The sequence below is a fragment of the Macaca fascicularis genome, chromosome 9 (genome assembly GCF_037993035.2).
Source record: "Macaca fascicularis isolate 582-1 chromosome 9, T2T-MFA8v1.1".
Lineage (NCBI taxonomy): Eukaryota > Metazoa > Chordata > Mammalia > Primates > Cercopithecidae > Macaca > Macaca fascicularis.
In genome coordinates, this window is record NC_088383.1 from 105,530,939 (window position 1) to 105,551,347 (window position 20,409).

General features: G+C 45.5%; 1 protein-coding gene across 6 annotated transcripts in view; it reads right to left on the minus strand.

Annotated features, from left to right (window-relative positions):
• Positions 1–20,409, minus strand: part of PIK3AP1 (phosphoinositide-3-kinase adaptor protein 1) — a 126,833-nt gene that overhangs the window by 17,832 nt on the left and 88,592 nt on the right. For 4 of the 6 annotated variants that reach the window (XM_005566088.4, XM_065521208.1, XM_074002315.1 and 1 more), the window contains 5 exons: positions 17,549–17,644; positions 15,862–16,059; positions 12,419–12,484; positions 9,331–9,536; positions 5,254–5,326 (listed from right to left, as the gene is read on the minus strand). In XM_005566088.4, the coding sequence (XP_005566145.3) occupies positions 5,254–5,326; positions 9,331–9,536; positions 12,419–12,484; positions 15,862–16,059; positions 17,549–17,644 (639 nt within the window). The remainder of the gene's footprint in view (positions 1–5,253; positions 5,327–9,330; positions 9,537–12,418; positions 12,485–15,861; positions 16,060–17,548; positions 17,645–20,409) is intronic. The other 2 variants (XM_045361296.2, XM_074002314.1) reach the window with 1 other exon arrangement.

The following is a 20,409-nucleotide window of genomic DNA, read 5'->3' on the forward strand; positions in this document are numbered from 1 at the left end:
GATAGCCAAGGGCACTCTCACATGGGTGGCACCCACAGTATCTTAGAGACCAAATGAGTGTCAGTCTTTTTATTTTTCTTCCAGCTCTGGCCTAGATTTTTAAAGATCATTTTTTGTTTGTTCATTCGTTCATTTGTTTGTTTGTTTGAGACAGAATCTCACTCTGTCACCAGGCTGGAGTGCAGTGGCACCACCTTGGCTCACTGCAACCTCCACCTCCTGGATTCAAGCAATTCTCCTGCCTCAGCCTCTGAGTAGCTGGGACTATAGGCATGTGCCACCACACCCAGCTAATTTTTGCATTTTTAGTAGAGACGGGGTTTCACCATGTTGGCCAGGATGGTCTCGATTTCTTGACCTCATGATCCACCCATCTCGGCCTCCCAAAGTGCTGGGATTACAGGCATGAGCCACTGCACCCAGCCAAAAATCATTTTTTTTTAAAGGGAGATTCTGGTTTGCTTAATTAGCTCCAAGGAGGCAACTTTTTAATCTCAACTAATTCTATAAAGAAGGAAAGTAAAATACACAGGAAAAAAACAGGGGGTCAAAAGTTCAAAAAATCAGGTAGAACCAGTCCGAATGTTTATAAAATCCTGATATCTTTGAATAAAGGTACAATGCTAGGAATAATTATCACGATTATATTGCATAGTGCTTTCCCAAAGTGCATTTAGATGCATTATTATACCTCCTTTAAACTTCATGACTTCTCCATTAAGTAAGTAAGTCAGGTATAGCCCCCAGTGAGGAAACTGAGGCACAGAGTGGTTAAAGGAATTGGATCATAAAGTGATTCAGTGACAAAACGGGAATCAGAACCCAAGTTTCCTGGGACCCGGTTAGCTCCTCTATGTCCTGCTCCACAGGACACACCCAGAACACAAATATTGATTATCTTCTCTGTGAGGCCATGGCTCTCACCAGCCCTTCTCTAATTTCCTACGCCATCAGCGCTCTGTACCAGCCCAGTAAGAGCAAACAATCCCCTGGGGTTGAAGAAAAATGGTCAAGTTATTAAGAACAGTCTTAATTTTTAATTCTCTTTGGCGTTCTAACCCAAATTAAAGATTAATATTTTTTCCCTAAGGCAAACAAAGTTCTCAAATGAAAAATCAGTCATTGTGTTTAGAATGGGTTACATTCTTAGAAAAGATCCTTTAAGCACAAATCTTATTCATCAACCCTAATTTTCCTATAGATCAATGTTACCGTGTGTCAATAATATGTCATATTTACTCAACCATAAATGATGCCCTCGCTTTGGCAATTGCCACCCTTGGACCTCAGCATGCAGTACAGGGTCCAACTTCCAATTGCCTGAGGCTGTTTCTCGTAGCAGAATGATGAGTGCCCCTCCCCAAGCAGGCCTCCACCAATGGCGGATGGGAGCTGCTGTGTAAACGTCCCAGCTGTCTCATCGCTCAGGTGGGTGTACTCCACTGGCTCCTACCTGTCTCACTTCTCCATCCCCCACCGCATTCCCTGGGATCACCTCCCACACCAGCTATTTGCTCTCAAATCCTTATCAGGGGAGAAAAGTTCTAGAAATGGAAGTGGTAATGCTGGCACAACACTGTGAATGTACTTTATGCCACTAAATTGTATACTTTTTTTTTTTTTTTTTTTTTTGAGACAGAGTCTCGCACTGTCGCCCAGGCTGGAGTGCAGTGGTGCCACCTTGGCTCACTGCAATCTCCACCTACCGGGTTCAAACAGTTCTCCTGCCTCAGCCTCCTGAGTAGCTGGGACTAGAGGCACGTGCCACCACACCCAGCTAATATTTGTATTTTTGTTAGAGACAAGGTTTTGCCATGTTGGCCAGGCTGCTCTCAAACTCCTGGCCTCAAGTGATCCTCCCACTTCAGCCTCCAAAAGTGCCAGGATTACAGGTGTGAGCCACCACACACAGCCTGAATTATACACTTTAAAGTGGTTCACATGGTGAATTTTATGTTATGTATATTTTATTACAATAAGAACCACTAACAAGGAGGCCCCTGGGGCCAACAGGCAGAACATTCTCCCATATAGATTGCTTGCCGTGCCCGGTCATTCTTCTTTGGTATCTAATTATATACAGTTTAATCTCTCAATAGTTATGACTTGATTAAAGCACCTGATATAAAAAGTACAAATACTTAACATCCCTCTCCCCAAAATGTCCTTGTCAGAGGGTCTGCTTCTTGGAGAGTGGGGGATGGGGGCTACAGATGGGCAAACTAAGCCATGTTCTTTTGGTAAATTGTAGACATTGACCATTCTGATTTAGACTATAGCTACTGGTGGGCATCAATCATTTGTTCACAGCCTGAACAGCCTTGGGCGAACCTTGCATAAAGTTTCAGAACTTGTTATTCATTCTGGATGGCCCTGCCTGAGAGGACCCCAGCTGGTGTGTGGGCCTCTATGTAATCATGAGCGCGGACACGTTTAGGAGTACTCCCATGTGCCAGGCACCGTGCTGGGCACTGGTTATACCCTCACTCATTCAGTGCTCCCTCCTGGGGTGGGCACTTTCACTTTTACCATTTTGTGAAGGAGGACTGATGCTCAGGGAGGTGAAATATCTTGCCCACAGCTCCCAGCTAGTGAGGGGTGAGCCGTGAGAAGGAATTTGACCCCAACCTCGCTGGCCCCAGAGTCCATCCCTGTACCCCTCTACTCCTCTGCACGTGCGTCTGTCCTGCTTCAGTACCTCCAGTGGCACCAGGTGGAGCCCAGGTGAGTGGTCAGAATGTGATGAGACCCAGAAGGCTCAGGTCTTGAGCCCAGACTGCTGAGCACACGTGACTCCAACACTAGGACTCCTGGGCCTTCAAACACTGGGTGCACCGCCAAATCACAGGTTTCTTGAAGCTGTCTGTATTTAAAAACCTGAAATGTTTCATTTCATCAACACTTCTATCTTTGGACTATCTTATGGACTCTAGTTTTAAAAAGCATCTCAGCTCTTTTATCACTGAGACCCCTATTATCTGACCCTAGGATGACTGTGTAGATCTCGAAAAGCTTTTCTGCTTTCTCTCCTTTCTCTTCCTTTCAACCAGGAGGACAGACAAGTGTGAACTCAGGTACCAGCAGCATAAATTTAAAATCCAGATACCCAAGCAGAAGTCATAGGATGATCTCTCTGACCTTCTGCAATGGTTAAAACCTCTTAACCCCTCTTCTCCCAAAATCATTAACATTCACTAGGTTAGTACTATCTTCAAAACACTGTGTTAGGCATGGTGGAACAGACCCTAGTAGGGCAAGCCAGGCCTGTGTGAACACAAAGATAACTGACTCATTAGCTACCAGATGGTGAAGCGAGTGTCTCATAGGTCTCTGTATTTGGCAGGGTGCCTGGTGCTTGTTAAGTGTGGAATGAATGAGTGGTGTCACCAAACAGTTTCCTGAAACCAACTATTCCAACAAAGCCTTCTAGAGCTCCATCACTGTACTGTTCTGCGCGCTGGGGACTCCCCGGAGCACACAGCAGACAAGTTTTTGCCCAAGTGGAGCTTCTAGTAGGAGGGAGATGGGGTGTTGGGCCATACCTTGAGGACAGAAACCTAAGATGATTCCAGTCTGTGATATGTGAAAAGAGAGGACGCCAGGGAACAGGAAGTAAGTCGTGGAGGGCTACTCTGGAGAGAATGGCAGAGAAGGCCTCCGATGAGGAGATGCTACACTGAACTCTGAAGGATGAAAAGGGCCGGAAGGTGAAGATATGGGGAAAGGTAGGGGAATGGCAAGTGCATAGGCCCTGAGGGAGAAATGCTCTTGGCTTATTAGAGCAATAAAAAGGAGTCCAGGGACTGTGGCACAGGGTTTGGGGGAGAATGGAGGATGAGCTCAGGGGGCAGATCACATAGGGCCTTGTAGGCTGTGAGCAGGAATATGATTTTACCCTGAGTGGGACAGGAGCCCCTGGAAGGCTTTCATCAAGGGCATAGCATTATCTGATTTTTAAATTTTTTAAACATCATTGGCTACGATGGGTTAACTATAGAGAGACAACAGTGAATATGGGGAGACGACTGAGTGGCTACTCCCTTAGTCTAGGCACGAGATGATATGGCTTGGCTGCAGCAGTGCCATGGGAGATGGTTAGAAATGACCAGATTTAGGATGCGCTTTGGAAGCAGCACATCTGTGGACTGCTGATGGCTTGGATAAAGGAATGAGGTGATAGCAACCAGAGACAGAAAAAGAGAAGTGCCAGATGAATGGAAGGAGTGGTAGGTCCCACATACGCTTGAACGAGTAAGGAATACCATGTCCTAGGGTGGTCCAGGAAGGCGTTACTGAGAAGGGGCTGCCAGGGCTGGATCTTGCAGCCCAGTAGTTTTCATACAGGTGAGAAGGAAGAGGCATGGCATGAGCAAGGGGCCCATGGCAGGAGAGAATGTCCTGTTTGGAGACCAGGGTGTTACCAGTCCCACTAGGTTCATGGGAAGTCAGGCAGTTGATGGCAGCTGGAGAGAGACTGTGGAAGCTGTGCACAAACAGGGCTAGATTTTAACTTGGTTCTTCGTGTAATAGGGCTCCATCCATTCAAGATCTGAGTGCCTCTGAAAGCCTTCTCCTGCATGCTCCTCTTGCTATAAGGTTGGCCTCGGTTAATCACAGAGGCCCACTATGCCAGAGACTCTCTGTGGGAAGATGCATTGTGGGTAAATGCCAACTTCTTGCTCAGGGGTGGTGGTGCCACATGGCTGGCACAGAGGGTAGGCTTAAGGGGAGCGGGCCCAGTCCATAGTGTGCACTACTGGAATTTGTGGCCCTGCTAGTGCAGCGTGGGAGCCCTGCTACACCTGGGGCATGGGCTTCTGAAGCACTAAATGGTGTGGATGCAGATGATGCCATTGCTCACCAGAATCAGAAACAGACACCGTGTAAATGGGATTTTCCCTTTTTCTGCTTAAAAAACATACATCCTCCTAACTGCCAAAGGGAGAGTCAGGTGCCTGCAGAGGAAGTATCACCATCCTCTTCGAGTGAAAAGGTGGAAGGATGCAGAGTTGAATCCACTTATTCACTTCTGTGCATATCTTATGTATCAGGTACCAGATTGTTTACAGAATAAATAAGATATAACCGTTGTGCAAATGGTCTTTACAGTCTAGTGGGGGACCCAGATCTGTAAACAGTGTGACGAATGCTGGGCAAGTGCTCTGCCCACTCAGGCCACAGCCAAAAGGAGAGTCAAGGACAACAGATGACAGCAATGTCCCATACAATGCAGCACCCTAGGAAGCCACATACCTGTCTGCTTTCCTGATTTTTGCTTCTCTCTCTGTCTTCGGGTGATGCTGTCTCTTAGCCGTTTAAGATTTTCCTGGAAAAAAATTGGTTTATTTTTATTTATTTATTTATTTATTTATTTATTTATTTATTTATTTTGAGATGGAGTCTTGCTCTGTCGCCCAGGCTGGAGTGCAGTGGTGCTAGCTCGGCTCACTGCAAGCTCTGCCTCCTGGGTTCACGCCATTCTCCTGCCTCAGCCTCCCAAGTAGCTGGGACTACAGGCGCCAACCACCACGCCGGGCTATTTTTTTGTATTTGTAGTAGAGATGGGGTTTCACCGTGTGTTAGCCAGGATGGTCTCTATCTCCTGACCTCATGATCTGCCCACCTTGGCCTCCCAAAGTGCTGGGATTACAGGCGTGAGCCACCGTGCCGGCCGGTTTATTTTTTAAGTGTACAACAGAATGATAACCTCTGGGAATGAGAGTTTCTTTCCGATTGTATGCTGTTTGCAGGGTATATCATATTGCAGTCACATTTACAACATGCAAATGAGGCTCAGCACATTCACAGTCAGCCCCCAGAGAAATCCAAATACTCACAGAATCTGTGCCTGAAGAGATGCCATCTCTTCCAGAAGAAACTGTCTTTCCTCCCCTCTGCTTCCCAGCTCTGTTCTATACGGCCCCTCTCATGTATGCCTCTTAGCCCAGCTCACAGATACTCCACAGGTATTCCCGTCTCTGAGACTGTGTTCTCACATCACTCCCCTGACCTTCAGGGATGTTGGTTCCCCTCCATCAGTCTGGATCAAGGCCCACTTTCTCCCTGATGCCTCCCAAGATGCTCCAGTCCTTAGTGACTGCCCATGCCAACCATCCAGCACTTGGGCTACGCTGTCTCATCGTGTGTGCGCACTCTTGTGCCTTGCCTCTTCGAGATACTGTGAGCTCTCCAAGGTCAAGAGACCAGGTCTTGTTCCTTTCCATAATCCTGCCATCTGGTCCATTGTAGTCATTCAATAAATGTTGAATAGATTTATTCAATGTGAGGGTCAAGATTGTTGCTATTTTAGTCAATTAACAATAATCCCAAAGTTAAGTGCCTGAGCATTCTAGGGAAAATGTCCAGACAATTTGGCTGGAGCAGAAGGTTCATGTGGGGGAGTCGCAGGAGGCCAAACTGGAAAGGGGGGTTGATCTGCAGCTGCAGGCGAAGAGACTGAGCTGTGTCCAGGAGGCAGCAGGGAAACACTGAACATTGTGAGCCTGTCACGGCTTTAAGGTTCCAGTCAACTAGAGAAGAAGGAATGGAGGCCAGTAGACCTTTCTGGAGACTATGGAGTATGCCAGATGCAGGCAACAGAAGCTGACATGGGGATGTGGCTGGGGGAATGGAGAGACAGGAGCAAATGCAAGAGGACAAATGCCACAGAGCAGACCAAGCAGGACACGCCGCTGGCTGGGTGTGCAAAAGCACGGGAGAAGGCCAAAGAGACACTGAGGTCTGATCTCTGTCTCCAGGAGAAGACAATGTGATGAGCACAGAGAGGGTGTTGGGAAAGGAAAGCGGCCTTGAGGGATGGTTTGTTGTTAGACATGCTGCGAGTCTGGGACACCTCATGGGGACAAAGCCAACTGGTGGCTGGAAATGTGGAACCAGAGACACAGACTGCACAGAGAAGGAGCTGAAGGAAAGCTTCAGAGTCCACTTGTGAGAGGGCGACATGAAGGAGACAGAGCAGTGGACAGAGAGGCAGAGGAAAAGGAAGATGAGGCCTCCACCCAGAAATGTCTCCACACCACCAGCCCCTGGAGGGGAGATACTCAGGAAGTGCCCGGAGGCTATCAGGACCAAACAATGTGAGCCCCCATGGGCTGGGCTTCTGCCACACTGAATATGAACCCCAGTTGTCTGCTACACCCAAGAGTTCTGGGCCAGTTCATGGGAAAGGAAGAGGTCTCTTGGACATAAACACAGAAAGACACGGCACATGTATACCTATGTAACAAACCTGCACATTGTGCACATGTGCCCTAGAACTTAAAGTATAACAACAACAACAACAACAAATACTTGGAAAGGATTTACCTTTCTGCAACAATGGACTGGTACATACAAGTTGATGATAATGATAAGGCACGTAAATTATGTTCCCACTGGAAACCTCCCTGTCCACCCCTTCTCATTTCCTTTAAACTTATCCTCAAACTACTTTAGCTGAGAAGCTTTTCAGCAGACTGAGTCAGTGGTGGCTTATACCTATTTATATTTGTATTAATTGCTTACAGATTATATCTCATATTAGCAATTACATTACACTACAAGAAAATGTAAAAAAAAGAAAAAAAGAAAAAAAGAAAGACAGCTAACATTTATTATGTATTTACTATGTACCAGTCATGCTGCTTACAGTGGCTTATATCACCTAGACCTCCCGCTTCACATTTCAGAGGTGGAAAAACAGAGGCACAGCAAGGTCAAGGTCATCCAGCCACAAATAGCAGAACAAAGATGTAAATTCAGGCTGCCAGCTCCAGAGCCCTGGCTGTTCTTAACTTCTGTGCCACGTGGTTGCACAACTTGGCAAGGAGCAAAAAGACATTGTTTAGCCAGGGCCAGCCTTTTCTCAGCAGGACTGCAGCCTCCTGGGGGCTCCTGAGTGAGGAGCACCTGTGATTCCTGCATTCAGCTCTCCAGAGTGCCCTCCCACCCTTCAGGCCCCCAAAGAGAGGGGGGCATCTGGCAGAGCAGGTGCCCCTGTCTTAAGGAGCACTAAGAAGGCAGAAGGTATAGTGAAGGGAGCACAGACTCTGGGGTGAGAAAGGGGAGGTTTGAATCTTGACTGCCTCTTCGCCTCTCTGAGCCTCAGTTTTCTGTGGCACAGGAGGAATAATACCTATTTCATATGCGTGTATGAGGAGTGAACGAGGTCAGGTCTATTTAATGTTGAACACAATGCCTAACATAGCACTGTCAGAGGTCAGCAAATGCTGCCTGATGACACGTTTCCCCACTCTTCACCACTAATCCTGTCCCAGAAGACAGGCTCCCATCTCAGCCCTGGAGGGGTGCTGGTATGTCAGATAGCATAAGAACAGAGATGAGAATACACACCACCAGGGTCTATGGCCGTACCACCCTGAACGTGCCCAACCCCATCTGATCTCTGAGGGTAGGCAGGGTCGGGCCTGGCTAGTACTTTGAAGGAAGCAGCCTGGGGAGGTGGACAGAGACAGCAATAGTTCCAGTCCTGACTCGGCCCCTCACTAGGAAAGTTGCCTTGGATGTGTCCCTTAACCTCCTGAGCCCCATTTCTTCCTTTTTAATACAAAGGCATTGGTGGACTAAGAAGGAACTTCCTAATGTTGAGTTTGAGATTTTTTTATTGTTTTTAATTATATATTGTGTACACTTATGATACGGGTATGGAGTTATATATTCTCATAAAAGCTTCAAACTATTCAGGTAAAGCAAGAGTCTCCTCTGACATCCCAGTCCTCCAATCCCAGTCTTCTCCCGAGAGGTGGCCCCTGGAATGGGCCTGAGGCAGCCACCATTTGCAGATCTTTGTCCTTGCATTTATATACATGTCCATAGAAATACAGAGTTTGTGTGTGGAGGTGTCTGAGTTGTTTTAATTTGGGTAGTTTTGCATCTGCAACTTGTTTTGTTCATTTAATCATATTTCTTGGTAGTTTTCCAAGTTCTCTTTGAGTGCTAAAGTGTGATAGCTATGAGGGTATTTGGCAGTAGGAATAAAGAAAGGGACTCTGAAAAGAAAAAAGCTGGAAAGCAGAAGCAGGGAGCCAAATGCAGGGAGACACAGCAGCGGAGTTAGTGTTTATAGTTGAGTCTTTGTTCCTGATCTCAAGCCTCAGGGCACCTGGAAAAGCTATCCAGCTCTCAGCCAGGGAGCCATGTGCTTACAGACCGAGGTGACACTCATACACACTCGCTGGTTCACAATGAAACTCAAACGTTTGCAGGCACAGGTGTCATGTACAGCAATACACAAGACAGCCATGGCCCAGCCCTGCTCCACTGTCAAGTGGGGAAATAGAAATGAAACAAATTCCATACGAAGCTAGTTACCTGCTGGAAACGAAAGGACTCCGATCGTTTCTTCTGGTTGAGCTGCCACTCTTTGAAGTGGAGCACAGCCTCATCCACGTTGACAATGCCCAGCTTCACCTGCTCCTGGAGGGTGATAAGCTGCCGCTGGCCTGGTGTTTTCATACCCGCAAAAGGGTCATATATACTCGACTGAGGCCTGTCCCTCCATGGTCTGACAGGCGGCCCTGGAAAGGATGGCAAAACTCAGCTTGACAGTTCCCCCACTGGGGACCGCTCACCAGAGGCGTAGGGTTAATGAGGCTGGTCACAGGCTCAAGAGGACTCATCTCAAAAGAACAATTACTTGTAGCCAAGAAGGGGGAGATACAACATAAAATCAGGGCAGAAGAACGCAGCTAATAATTCCAAAGCCTATCACACTAAAGCAGACAAGGCTGCAACATTTAAGGGAGGTGTGAAATCTGCTGACTCTCCCAAGTCTTAATTATTATTGCTATTATTTTTAACAGACTTCATTCATTTCATTTTTCTTGTATAAAAACCCAATGTTGTAACCACAGCTGGAACCTGAGTCTTCTGCTTAGAGACTCTGGTGTGGGTCTTGAGAGATGGTCAGTGAATTCCTGGTAGGGAAATTGGGTGAATACAGTCTCTTTCCAGAGGTCAGGGATCAAGTTGCTATCAGTCTTAGAGATGGCATCAAAGGTGGCCCAGGGTGGCAGTGCAGTCCCTGGCCAAGGTGTAGCAGCCATGAGCAGCAGCTTCTTGGGCACAGAGGCCAAGATAATGCTAGTGCCCCTGGGGACAGGGATAAGGCACACCAGCACAGAGCCAGTGGCCTGTCACATTGCAAAAGCTGGCGTGGGGCTTGCTGATCTTGTTCCCCCTGTAGCCTGTCTGTGTAGGTCCAGTGGAGAGCTTGGCTGGGATGATGGCCCCCTTGGATGGTAGTGGCTAACCCCTTGGAGTACTTAATACCCAGACAACATGGCCACTGCAGTCCTCAAAGGCAACAAACACCTTGAATCTGGTGAAATGCCCAGCATGGGTCAACTTCTGTGTCAGCATAATCTTCAGAACCCCATTCTTGAGAGATGACCCAAGGAAAAGCTCAATGATCTTAGACACCTTGATGGGCAGAAAGAAGAGAGCTCTCCCAGGACTTGATCTTCATGTCTTTGGCCAGGTGGTCTAACTTAGTGATAAGTGTCCACTCCTTCTTCTCAGCCTTACTTCCATGAACTCCAGAGCCTTGGCCCCAGCCACAGCCACAACCTCGGCCTGAATGTCACTGCCAAAGCCTCCAGGGAGGCCATCACAGTCTCCATTCCAGGACGCCCAGGCTCTTCCACTGCATCAGCATCATCCACCATTTGGTGTTTTCTTGAAGCAGCAGCCAAGCCTTAATTATTGAGATGCCTTTAGACAAGCATTTCTCAACCTTGGCACTATTGACATTTTGGGCCAGGTAATTCCTTACTGTGTGGGTGCGTCCTGTGTATTGTACGATGTTCAGCAGCATCCCTGGCCTCTACCCATTAAATGCTAGCAGCACCCGCTTCTTTAGTTGTGACAACCAAAAATTTCCCTTATATTGCCAAATGTTCTTTAGGGAGTGGGTACAAAATCACTTCCAATTGAGAACCACTGCTTTAGACTTAAATCCACACCCAGAAGAGAACATACTGGAAGAGTTTAGCCAGGATGCTTCTCTTAGCTCCACTCTCGTCCCTCACTGTCTCTAAGCAGCATGGGGCACAGTGATTGTGGACCCATGGGCATGAAATGCCCCAGGAGACTGGAACATCAGTGGAATCATGACCAGGCCCAACAGCATCAGGTATAAAGTAGGTGCTGGCTTCCAGCTGGCTACCCTTGGGTTGTTCCTCTGCCAACCTCTCTTCCACATTACAAATTCACAGTTCTCTGCTTTGGAGCTTCTAGGGAAATAGGAAGCCAACCCTCATCTCTCTCCAGGCTGTGACTCCAGTTCTGTGGGGAATGAGCTATTCGCAGTGACCGTGGGGCCACTGAGGCAACTTGACGTTTCACTCAATTCATATGAGGCTATTTGAATCTGAATTTCTCCAGCAGGACCCCATTTGGGTATTGTGATTCAGGGACACAACATGAAGAATAAAGAGAAATGGCTTCACCAGTGAGTACTGAAAAAGCCTCAAAGACGTTTATCTATCATTCTGCCCAACCACTCACTATCTGTCCACATACACCCACACATCCTTCTCCCAGGTCTGCCCTTCTCAAGGCTCTCTTTAATGGTGTTGGGAGACGCGGTGGAGGAAAAAACAAAATGCACAAGCCAACCAGTTCCAGTCTCCCACTACCAGAGCCCTTGTGGGATGCCTTCAAATGCTTACATGGTGTCATGGCTACTTTTCAAAAGAATCCTCAATGGGATAATACTGAGTGTTTCTGCTTAGCACAAGGAAATCAAGAAAAAAAAAGAGCACGTAGCTCCTCAAACTTCCTTTAAAACTGTTTAGAAAAATGAGACTTCCAAGTTGTTCCCCAATGGCAAGCAAAATACCTTTTAAATAAAAGTTGATTCGAAGTATAGTTTGGCTAGTATAGATAAGGTAAGTAAACAGCCCAGCAAGGCTGTATCATTAGGTAAAGACTGGGTGCTGGGCCACCTACTTTCATCCTGTTGGCATCAACCTCCATTTTTAGATTATACTTTTATGTGCTTTATGGACACTTTCCACTAATTAAGGTCCTTTGTATGACCAATTTGTACAACATTGTAGAGGACCCTGATCTCTTTCCCTCCCCCTTTACCATCAGTACAAGACTCTCAGACAGTGCCACCCTAAAGTATCCTTGGATCTCTCTATTGTATTTATTTATTTATTTAATTTTAGAGACAGGGTCTCACTATGTTGCCCAGGTTGGTCTCAAACTCCTGGCCTCGAGTGATTCACCCCCTTCAGCCTCCCAAAGTGCTGGGACTACAGGTGTGAGCCATGATGCCTGGCCTAGATCCCTCTATTTTTCAATGCCAAGGAGCTATTGTTACACTTGGAAATCACTGACCTATGAACACTTCAACCACACAAAAGTTCAGTTCATATAACATGTGGCTTACCTTTCCTGAGGCTCTCTGAGGAAACGTAGAAATTCCCAGGCCGCTCTTGACTTTTTTCTGCAAAAACTATGAGATAAACAATATTCTGATTACTGAAAAATTATCAAAATCCAGTACAAAATAATAATAATAATGAATCCATACCTAGGACCACCATATGTGGTTCTGTAAATCAAAAGTGTAGAAAGAGGCAATTAATGAGAAGGACTAGGAATTGTCAAGTAATGGCAGACTAAGCAGACACAATCTCAAACTAGAAAGACAAAGCTAGCCAGAGGACATGATCAGCATTTACAAGCTCATTGAAGAAAACGGTAATGGGAACACGAACATGTGCCTGGACCCCTGAGCACCTGAAGCTAGCCATGGAAAATGTGAGCCTTAAAATTTGAGAATAAAAGGAAGTACCACTTAAAATGCCAACTAGTGCCGTAAGACAGAACTCTAAGCAGTAGAATAGTAAAATGTGTGCACAGCTCCAAAGAGATTAAGGGATCATCACACACCGGGTCCTATTGTGGGGAGGGGAGTGGGGAGGGGTAGCATTAGGAGATATACCTAATGTAAATGACGAGTTAATGGGTGCAGCACACCAACATGGCACATGTATACATATGTAACAAACCTGCACGTTGTGCACACGTACCCTAGAACTTAAAGTATATAAAAAAAAAAAAGATGAAGTCACTTATGAGGGACAGATTCATGAAGGTTAGGAGAGAAAGCTGGGGCATGACAAAGGCCCACTTAATGGTAAGATGACATGGTGATTATGGCTCCCTGGGCTCTGAAAGAGGCTCTCTGAAGCCAAATACTAACTCTATGGCTTGTGAACCATATGATCTTGGACAAGTGGCTTGACCTCTTCCTGTCCCTGTTTCTTATCTGTAGAATGAGGATGATAATAGTTCTTACACTGGATTGTGATGAGGATTAAACAAGTTAATACATGGAAAGTGCTTAGAACAGTGCCTGGCCCATGTAAACACACTGTTAGCTTTTATTATCATTATTCATATCTAAACTTTGAGACTGTTGCCAATAATCAGCAATACCTTGGCATGCTGGTTAACCCAAGTGATGTCTCTACAATGCCTTACAGTTTATAAAGTACTTCCTTCTGTATTATTTCATCTGACCCTCACAATAAGGCTATGGCAGAGTATTAGTATGTATTATTAGGACATGTATTAATCTATATGTGTATTATTACAATACCCATTTTATAGATGAGGAAACTAAAGCTAAAAAAAGGGTGAAATGGCCTGGACATGGTGGCTCACGCCCATAATCCCAGCATTTTGGGAGGCTGAGGCAGGAGGATTGTTTGAGCCCAGGAGTTCAAGACCAAACTGGGCAACACAGCAAGACCCTGTCTCAAAAAAAAAAAAAAAGAAAAAGAAAGGTGAAATGACTTACCCAACATCCTATGCTGAACAGCTGGAAAATGCAAGAGCTGAGAGAGATGAACCCAGGTATTCTGGCCTCCAAGCCATTGTCCCTTTCGTCATCTCCTGCCTCTCTCCTTTCCTTTGTTTCTCCACAGTTTCCTAGCAAGTCCATCAGGGCTCTTGAGGAATCACCTGTGCCCCTGTCCAAACACATCCCTACAAGGAGCCATGCCATCAATACTGTTCCCTACTCCCTCCGCTATTTAGGAATTACCAGCATATATTTGCACGCTTCTTAGATTGAGTTCTCTCAGAAGCAGGACCCGAGACAAGGATTCAAATGCAAGTAGTCTATTTGAGAGGTGATGGAGGTGAGACGGGGAAGTGGATGGTGCAATAAATGGTGGGTTAACAAGCAAGTTACACTGCAGGCAACCTAGGAATCACTAGAACGCAACGTAGAATGCACAACTAAGAATTCTCTCACCAGAGCGGCAAGTAAACTGGGGCACCGATCCATACCTCCTGTCAGGCACTGGTTGAGGGCAGCAACTCTGTGTGTTAATTCCCCAGTGCTTTCAACCTGTCCTGTAAGAGGGCAGAGAAGGCTCCAGGTGCCAGAGGAAGCCCTCAGGCTGAAAGACACTGGTGCTGACAGGCAGGGTCCAGCCAATGAGCACAGAAATGCAAAGGGTTAGGGGGACATGGGCAAGGAACCAACAGTGTCTGCTGCTCATGCCAAGGAGATGATACCCAAGGAGACTGTAGGCAGGAAGCACTGACAGCACCTGGCAGTACGTAATATCTCACAACTGTATTCCTACCCAGTTCAGGGTTGCTGGATTTCCCAAAACAAAAATGTGTGTACTATTTGGGACATACGCTAAAAACTCATTTGCCATTTATTTGAAATTGAAAGTTAACTAGGCATCCTGTATTTTATCTGGCAACCCCAACCCGACTACCTAGGGCTCTGGGTGAATGCTATCTTCCCCAATTTCTAATTCCCTTTTGCCACACCTCCAACCACATGATGAGACCATTGAAAAATAGAATGTAGTTCAGGAGCACAGATCTGGCAATTCTTTTTTTTTTTCTTTTTCAGACAGGGTCTTGCTGTGTTGCCCAGGCTGGAGTGCAGTAGCTCAATCTCGGCTCACTGTAACTTACACCTCCCAGGCTCAAGCAATCCTTCCACCTCAGCCTCCTGAGCAGCTGGGACTACAGGTGCGTGCCACCACACCTGGCTAATTTTTTGTATTTTTTGAAGAGACAGAGTTTTGCCATGCTGCTCAGGCCAGTCTCGAACTCCTGGGATCAAGCAACCCACCTGCCTCGGCCTCCTAAACTGCTGGGATTACAGGCATGAGCCACCTCTCTTCCTATTTCTAATAGTCTTATAGTACTTGTAACCATATTATTGTAACCAAGTCCAAAAAATAGTGAAACTAACAATGCTATCAGTATCTAACTAATGTCCCAGGGATAATTATGAAAAAGTCAAAACCTTAATTTTTAATAACATGGGTAGATGGACAGCCTAGCATAGTGTCTAAAAGCCAGGGCTGTGAAATCAGACTCCCTGAGTTCAAATTTTGGCTTTGCTATGCAATGGTTGAGTGACCTCTGTAAAACCTCTATTTCCTCATCTGTCAAATGACATAATAATGGTCCTTACCTAATAGGTTATTGTAAAGATTAAATGGCATGTTCCAGATAAAGCATTCTTGATAGATTTCAATAAATGTTAGCAATTCAAAATTAATAATATCCAGAAGGGTTTCAGGAGATAAAAATGTATCCGGGTTCTTGTTTACCTGCCTTTGCAACTGTACATAAATACTTCCGGGAGGGCTGGTACTCACTCTGGTCATTACTCCCGTTCTAGCTTCAGAATCTGTCCCAAGATATGACCCTATCTCCTAGGGCTGGTTGAAGACCATTTAGAAGGGGATAGTCTCTGAGCAATGGTTCAGAAAACCAGGTCATCCAGGAAATCCCTGTTGAGAAGCTCCAAAGACCCAGCTGGACATCATTCCCTGTCACACTTGCCTTTACAAATGTATGGTTCGTTGTCAGGCAGCTGGTGAGCACCAGAGGCAGTGGTCTCCGGTCTGGGCACTGGGACAGGGGGCCTGCTGGCCAGGTCCATGGAAAAGGCATCATCATCATCTACCATGTGATAAACATCTTCTTCCTGACCAAGATGGCACTGATCTCTCTCCAGATTGGTCGTTCCCATGCTGTTGCCTAGAAACGCAGAGAAAGGTGACTGAAAGCAGTGGCCAAACTGGTTGATTGCCAGTCATAAAAGCAGAGTGAGGGACCCTACCTTGTTTCCTCAGTGCTGCCCCCTAGCAAAGAACTTTCGCTATCACTTCCTGTATCATCTGCTCAGAACACCACACAAAGCAACTGAGAAAACACTCATGTTACCTTCATTGACACCCAGTGATGCAGTGAAAGGACAGGAGCACAAGGATTTATCATCTCTGTTTTACTGCTGGGATTCAGTTATTCATCCTATTAGAACTAGGAAAAGTCCTAGATAGGACTGTCAAAGCCCTAGTTAGGAAAGGTGGGGCATTCACTGCCAACTGTCCAATGAAAGTGGTACTTCTTAAAAGGGCTTAAAAACAGACTGCCCAGGACTCCCCTCTCAGGAAAACTTTTTGTTCCAGAGTTGGGGTCAGCACACATTTTTTTAAAGATCCAAATAGTAAATATTTCAAAGTTTGCAGGCCATAAAGTCTGTTGCAGGGACTCAACTGCTCTTGTGACATGAAAGCAGCCATATACAATACTAAATAAATGGTCGTGTTGTGTTCCAATAAAACTTTATTTACAAGACAGGCAGATGGCCAAGCTGTGGTTTGTCTACCACTGCTTTAGAGTTTTTCCTTCCTCTTCACTGTGAAAACTACTTTTGTCCCCTTCTGAGTCCCCTCCTCTTAGCACTCTGCTTTCTAAATCTACTTGATCAACAGACCGCACCATACACTGTAAACAACTGGACAGGGTTAAAGAATTACCCATGCAATTTAACATCCTCCACCTTTGAAACCTTCAGTAATAATAATAACAATAACAAATCTTCATTAACTGCTTGTTATGTGCATGGTGGTGCTCTGACACCTTAATGCATAATAACTCATTTAATTATCACAACATTTATCTCATTTTACAATGGAGGAAACTGAGTCCCAGAGGAGCTGAGTAACTTGCCTGAGGTTTTCCAGCTAACTGGATGGGAAAATTGAGAATAGATCAGAGTTCATGTTCCTAACCACTATACAACACAGCCTCAACTTAGTATCTTTGTTTATATTCGCCTCCTTCACCAGCGAGTAAAGGCTCCTTGAAGGCATTCATCATATCTTACTTTTCTTTGTATCTCCAGCCCCAACATCCAGAACAGTGCTTTGCACATAGTAAGCACTCAATACATTTTGGCCAAATAAAAACAACATATGCATTTTAAAAGAGGTCTTGCTAGAGGCAACTTGTTTACCCAAACAAGTGGCTCCACTGGTTGGAACTCCTGGCCCACCTCTAAAGGGCTGATGGGGGAGCTCATGGTAGAGGGGTCAGGGGAGGCAGAGTGCCTCTATTCACATCGCATGCCATGTATGCCACAGCCCATTCCTTGAGGGGAGCAACCCTTATAAAGAACCAGACAATGTCTTGCATTTGTTTCTCTTTCACTCTTTTGGCTTCCCTGCTCATGGCTATGACTTACCTTCTAAAAACTTGCGGATCATAGAGTCCTTAGTGGCCTGAGAGAAACCATCTCTAGGGATTGGGTTAGATGTACTGGCCTGAAGCATTTCAACATCTAGATGGAAAAGGAGACTAAGATTTATATATTGTTCTCCTCCACAGGCAAGGAGGTTTTTACAGATGGAACTATGAGGTTTGGCAACTCTCTTAAGAGATTCAAGCATTCATCAATCTATCCATCCCTCCATCCATCTACCTACTCAAGAAGGACACTCAGTAAGTGTGGGGCATGAAAGAGAGCAACGTGCACAACCCTCAGGCTCTTCCTTGCACCACAGGTCTCAAAGGGTAAAGATATGCTCATTTGCATTTGAAAGAATAGGTTCAATTTTGAAATACTATATCGTCGCATTGTTTATTACAGAAAAAATGGAAGCAGGAATAACAGGGAATAAATTGTGTTTATGATTTCATAAATATGCAGTAAACACATAAATGTGCTGGGAATGATAAATAATGAATTTTTGGAAGTGGTTACTCTATGGAGAGGGAGAGAGGATCACTGGATTCAGAGGGGGTTGACAGAGGACCATAACTGGAATCATATTATTTAATTAAAAAAAAATCTGAGACAAAAAAAGGAATAAAAAGGAAATACATATTCTTGAAGATTCTGATGAAACTGAAGATTCAGAATCTTCAAAAAATACAATATTTTAGATAATTGATATGCTACCCAAAGGGGGCAAAATAAGATTCTATTTTTGTATTTGCTTATATATGTAAAAGAAACTCTGGGCCAGGCGGGTGGCTCACACTTTTAACCCCAACACTTTGGAAGACCAAGGCTGAAGGATCACTTGAGCCTAGGCGTTCGAGTCCAACCTACGCAACACAGTGAGACCCCATCGCTACAGAAAAAGAAAAAGAAAAAAATTAGCAAGGTATAGTGGCACCCGCCTGTGCTCCCAGCCACTTGGGATGCAGAACCGGGAGGATTACTTAAGCCAAGGAGGTCAAGGCAGCAGTGAACTGTGATCATGCCACTGCACTCCAGCCTAGGCAACAGAGCAACACCCTGTCTCAGTAACAACAACAACAAAACAAAAAAAAAAAAAAAAGAAAAAAAAGAAGAAGAAGAAAGAAAAAAAGAAAAGAAAAGAAACCCTGGAAGGAGATATAAGACATTGATATCAGTGGTTTTCTAGGAACTGAGAAGATGGGGATAAATAATACAGAAAGATATTCCACTGTTCATCTTCTTATATTTTAGCTTTTCAGCCTATTCGAAAAAATAAAGAAATGCAGTATTCTGATATGTTTGTGTTACCTTATTAACCAAAAAACACACAAACAAAAAACAACCTCCTTATTTCTACTTCTTCAGTTTATGTCTCCTGGCATAGTAGACGCATGACATAAATATAATGTACCGTGATGTCTTCCAGTTCAGGGCACTACAATTCCAAATGAGGAACCAGTAAATGAATCCCACCCGCCTGCTCTTGTCACCACTGAATTCCACAACAGACTAGAAAGATTAGGGTAATTGTACTAATCCTGAAGCATACCTAGAGATGCATTCATTATTTTAAACACGTTCTGATAAGAACTCACACCTAATTCATTCCTTAAAAATTCAAGACCAGAAATATTCTACTTACATGAGACTTTCAGTTTAATTTGCTTAATTGTGTTTCATGGAACATTTTCCTCATGGAGTTAGAAAATGGAGGCTGGGCACAGGATGTCACACCTGTAAGCCCAGCACTTTGGAAGGCTGAGGTGGGAAGATGGCTGAGCCCAGGAGTTCAAGACTAGCCTTGGCAACAGAGTGAGACCCTGTCTCTCCAAAAAAAAAAAAAAAAGAAAGCCAGGCTTGGTGGCTCACACCTGTAATCCCAGCACTTTGGGAGGCCGAGGCAGGCAGATCACAAGGTCAGGAGATCGAGACCATCCTGACTAACACGGTGAAACCCCGTCTCTACTAAAAATACAAAAAATTAGCCGGGTGTGGTGGCGGGCGCCTGTAGTCCCAGTTCCTCAGGAGGCTGAGGCAGGAGAATGGTGTGAACCCAGGAGGCGGAGCTTGCAGTGAGCCAAGATCGCGCTACTGCACTCCAACCTGGGCGACAGAGCGAGGCTCCGTCTCAAAAAAAAAAAAAAAAATTGGCTGGGCATGGTGGTGCAGACCTATAGTCCCATCTATTCAGGAGGCTCAGGTGGGAGAATTGCTTGAGCCCAAGAGATCTGGCTGCAGTGAACTAGGATCATGCCACTGCACTGCAGCTTGGGTGACACAGTGAAACCCTGTCTCAAAATAATAAAAAGAAAAGAAAAGAAAAATGGGAAGGAACACATATTCTACAGGTGTGTGCCCTGCTAAGAGCAGGACCCTCCTCTACCTGACCAAGACTCTGTATTGCCTTCCTTCTTCTCAATTCTTACCCCTATCTCCACTCCCACCTGCCTGACCCTGACCCCAGTTAATTTTTGAAACTCCAGTTTGAAACTCATCATTAACCCAACAATGAAGCACCAAGGAACTTACCCCCAAGGGAAGACATGCTTGGGTCAGACACCCGTAAAGATAAGGGGAGGGAGAAACTCCACAGACCTGTGATCCAGCTTTATACTGCCCAATGCTGAACCCTCTAGAAAACCATACCTGTCTCAGGCCCCAGCACCTCCAGGAACCTTCTCCAGTGTATAGCAACCTCAGGACCATTTTAATCACTAATCACCAAATCTCCCAGGCTGATAATATCAGAGCGCAAACCTCACACACACTATCTGTCAATCCTGTTGACAGAGTGGTAAAAGCCTCATGCAATGGTCCAGCTATTTTCACTACCAACATTCAATTTGAGAGAGTTGATT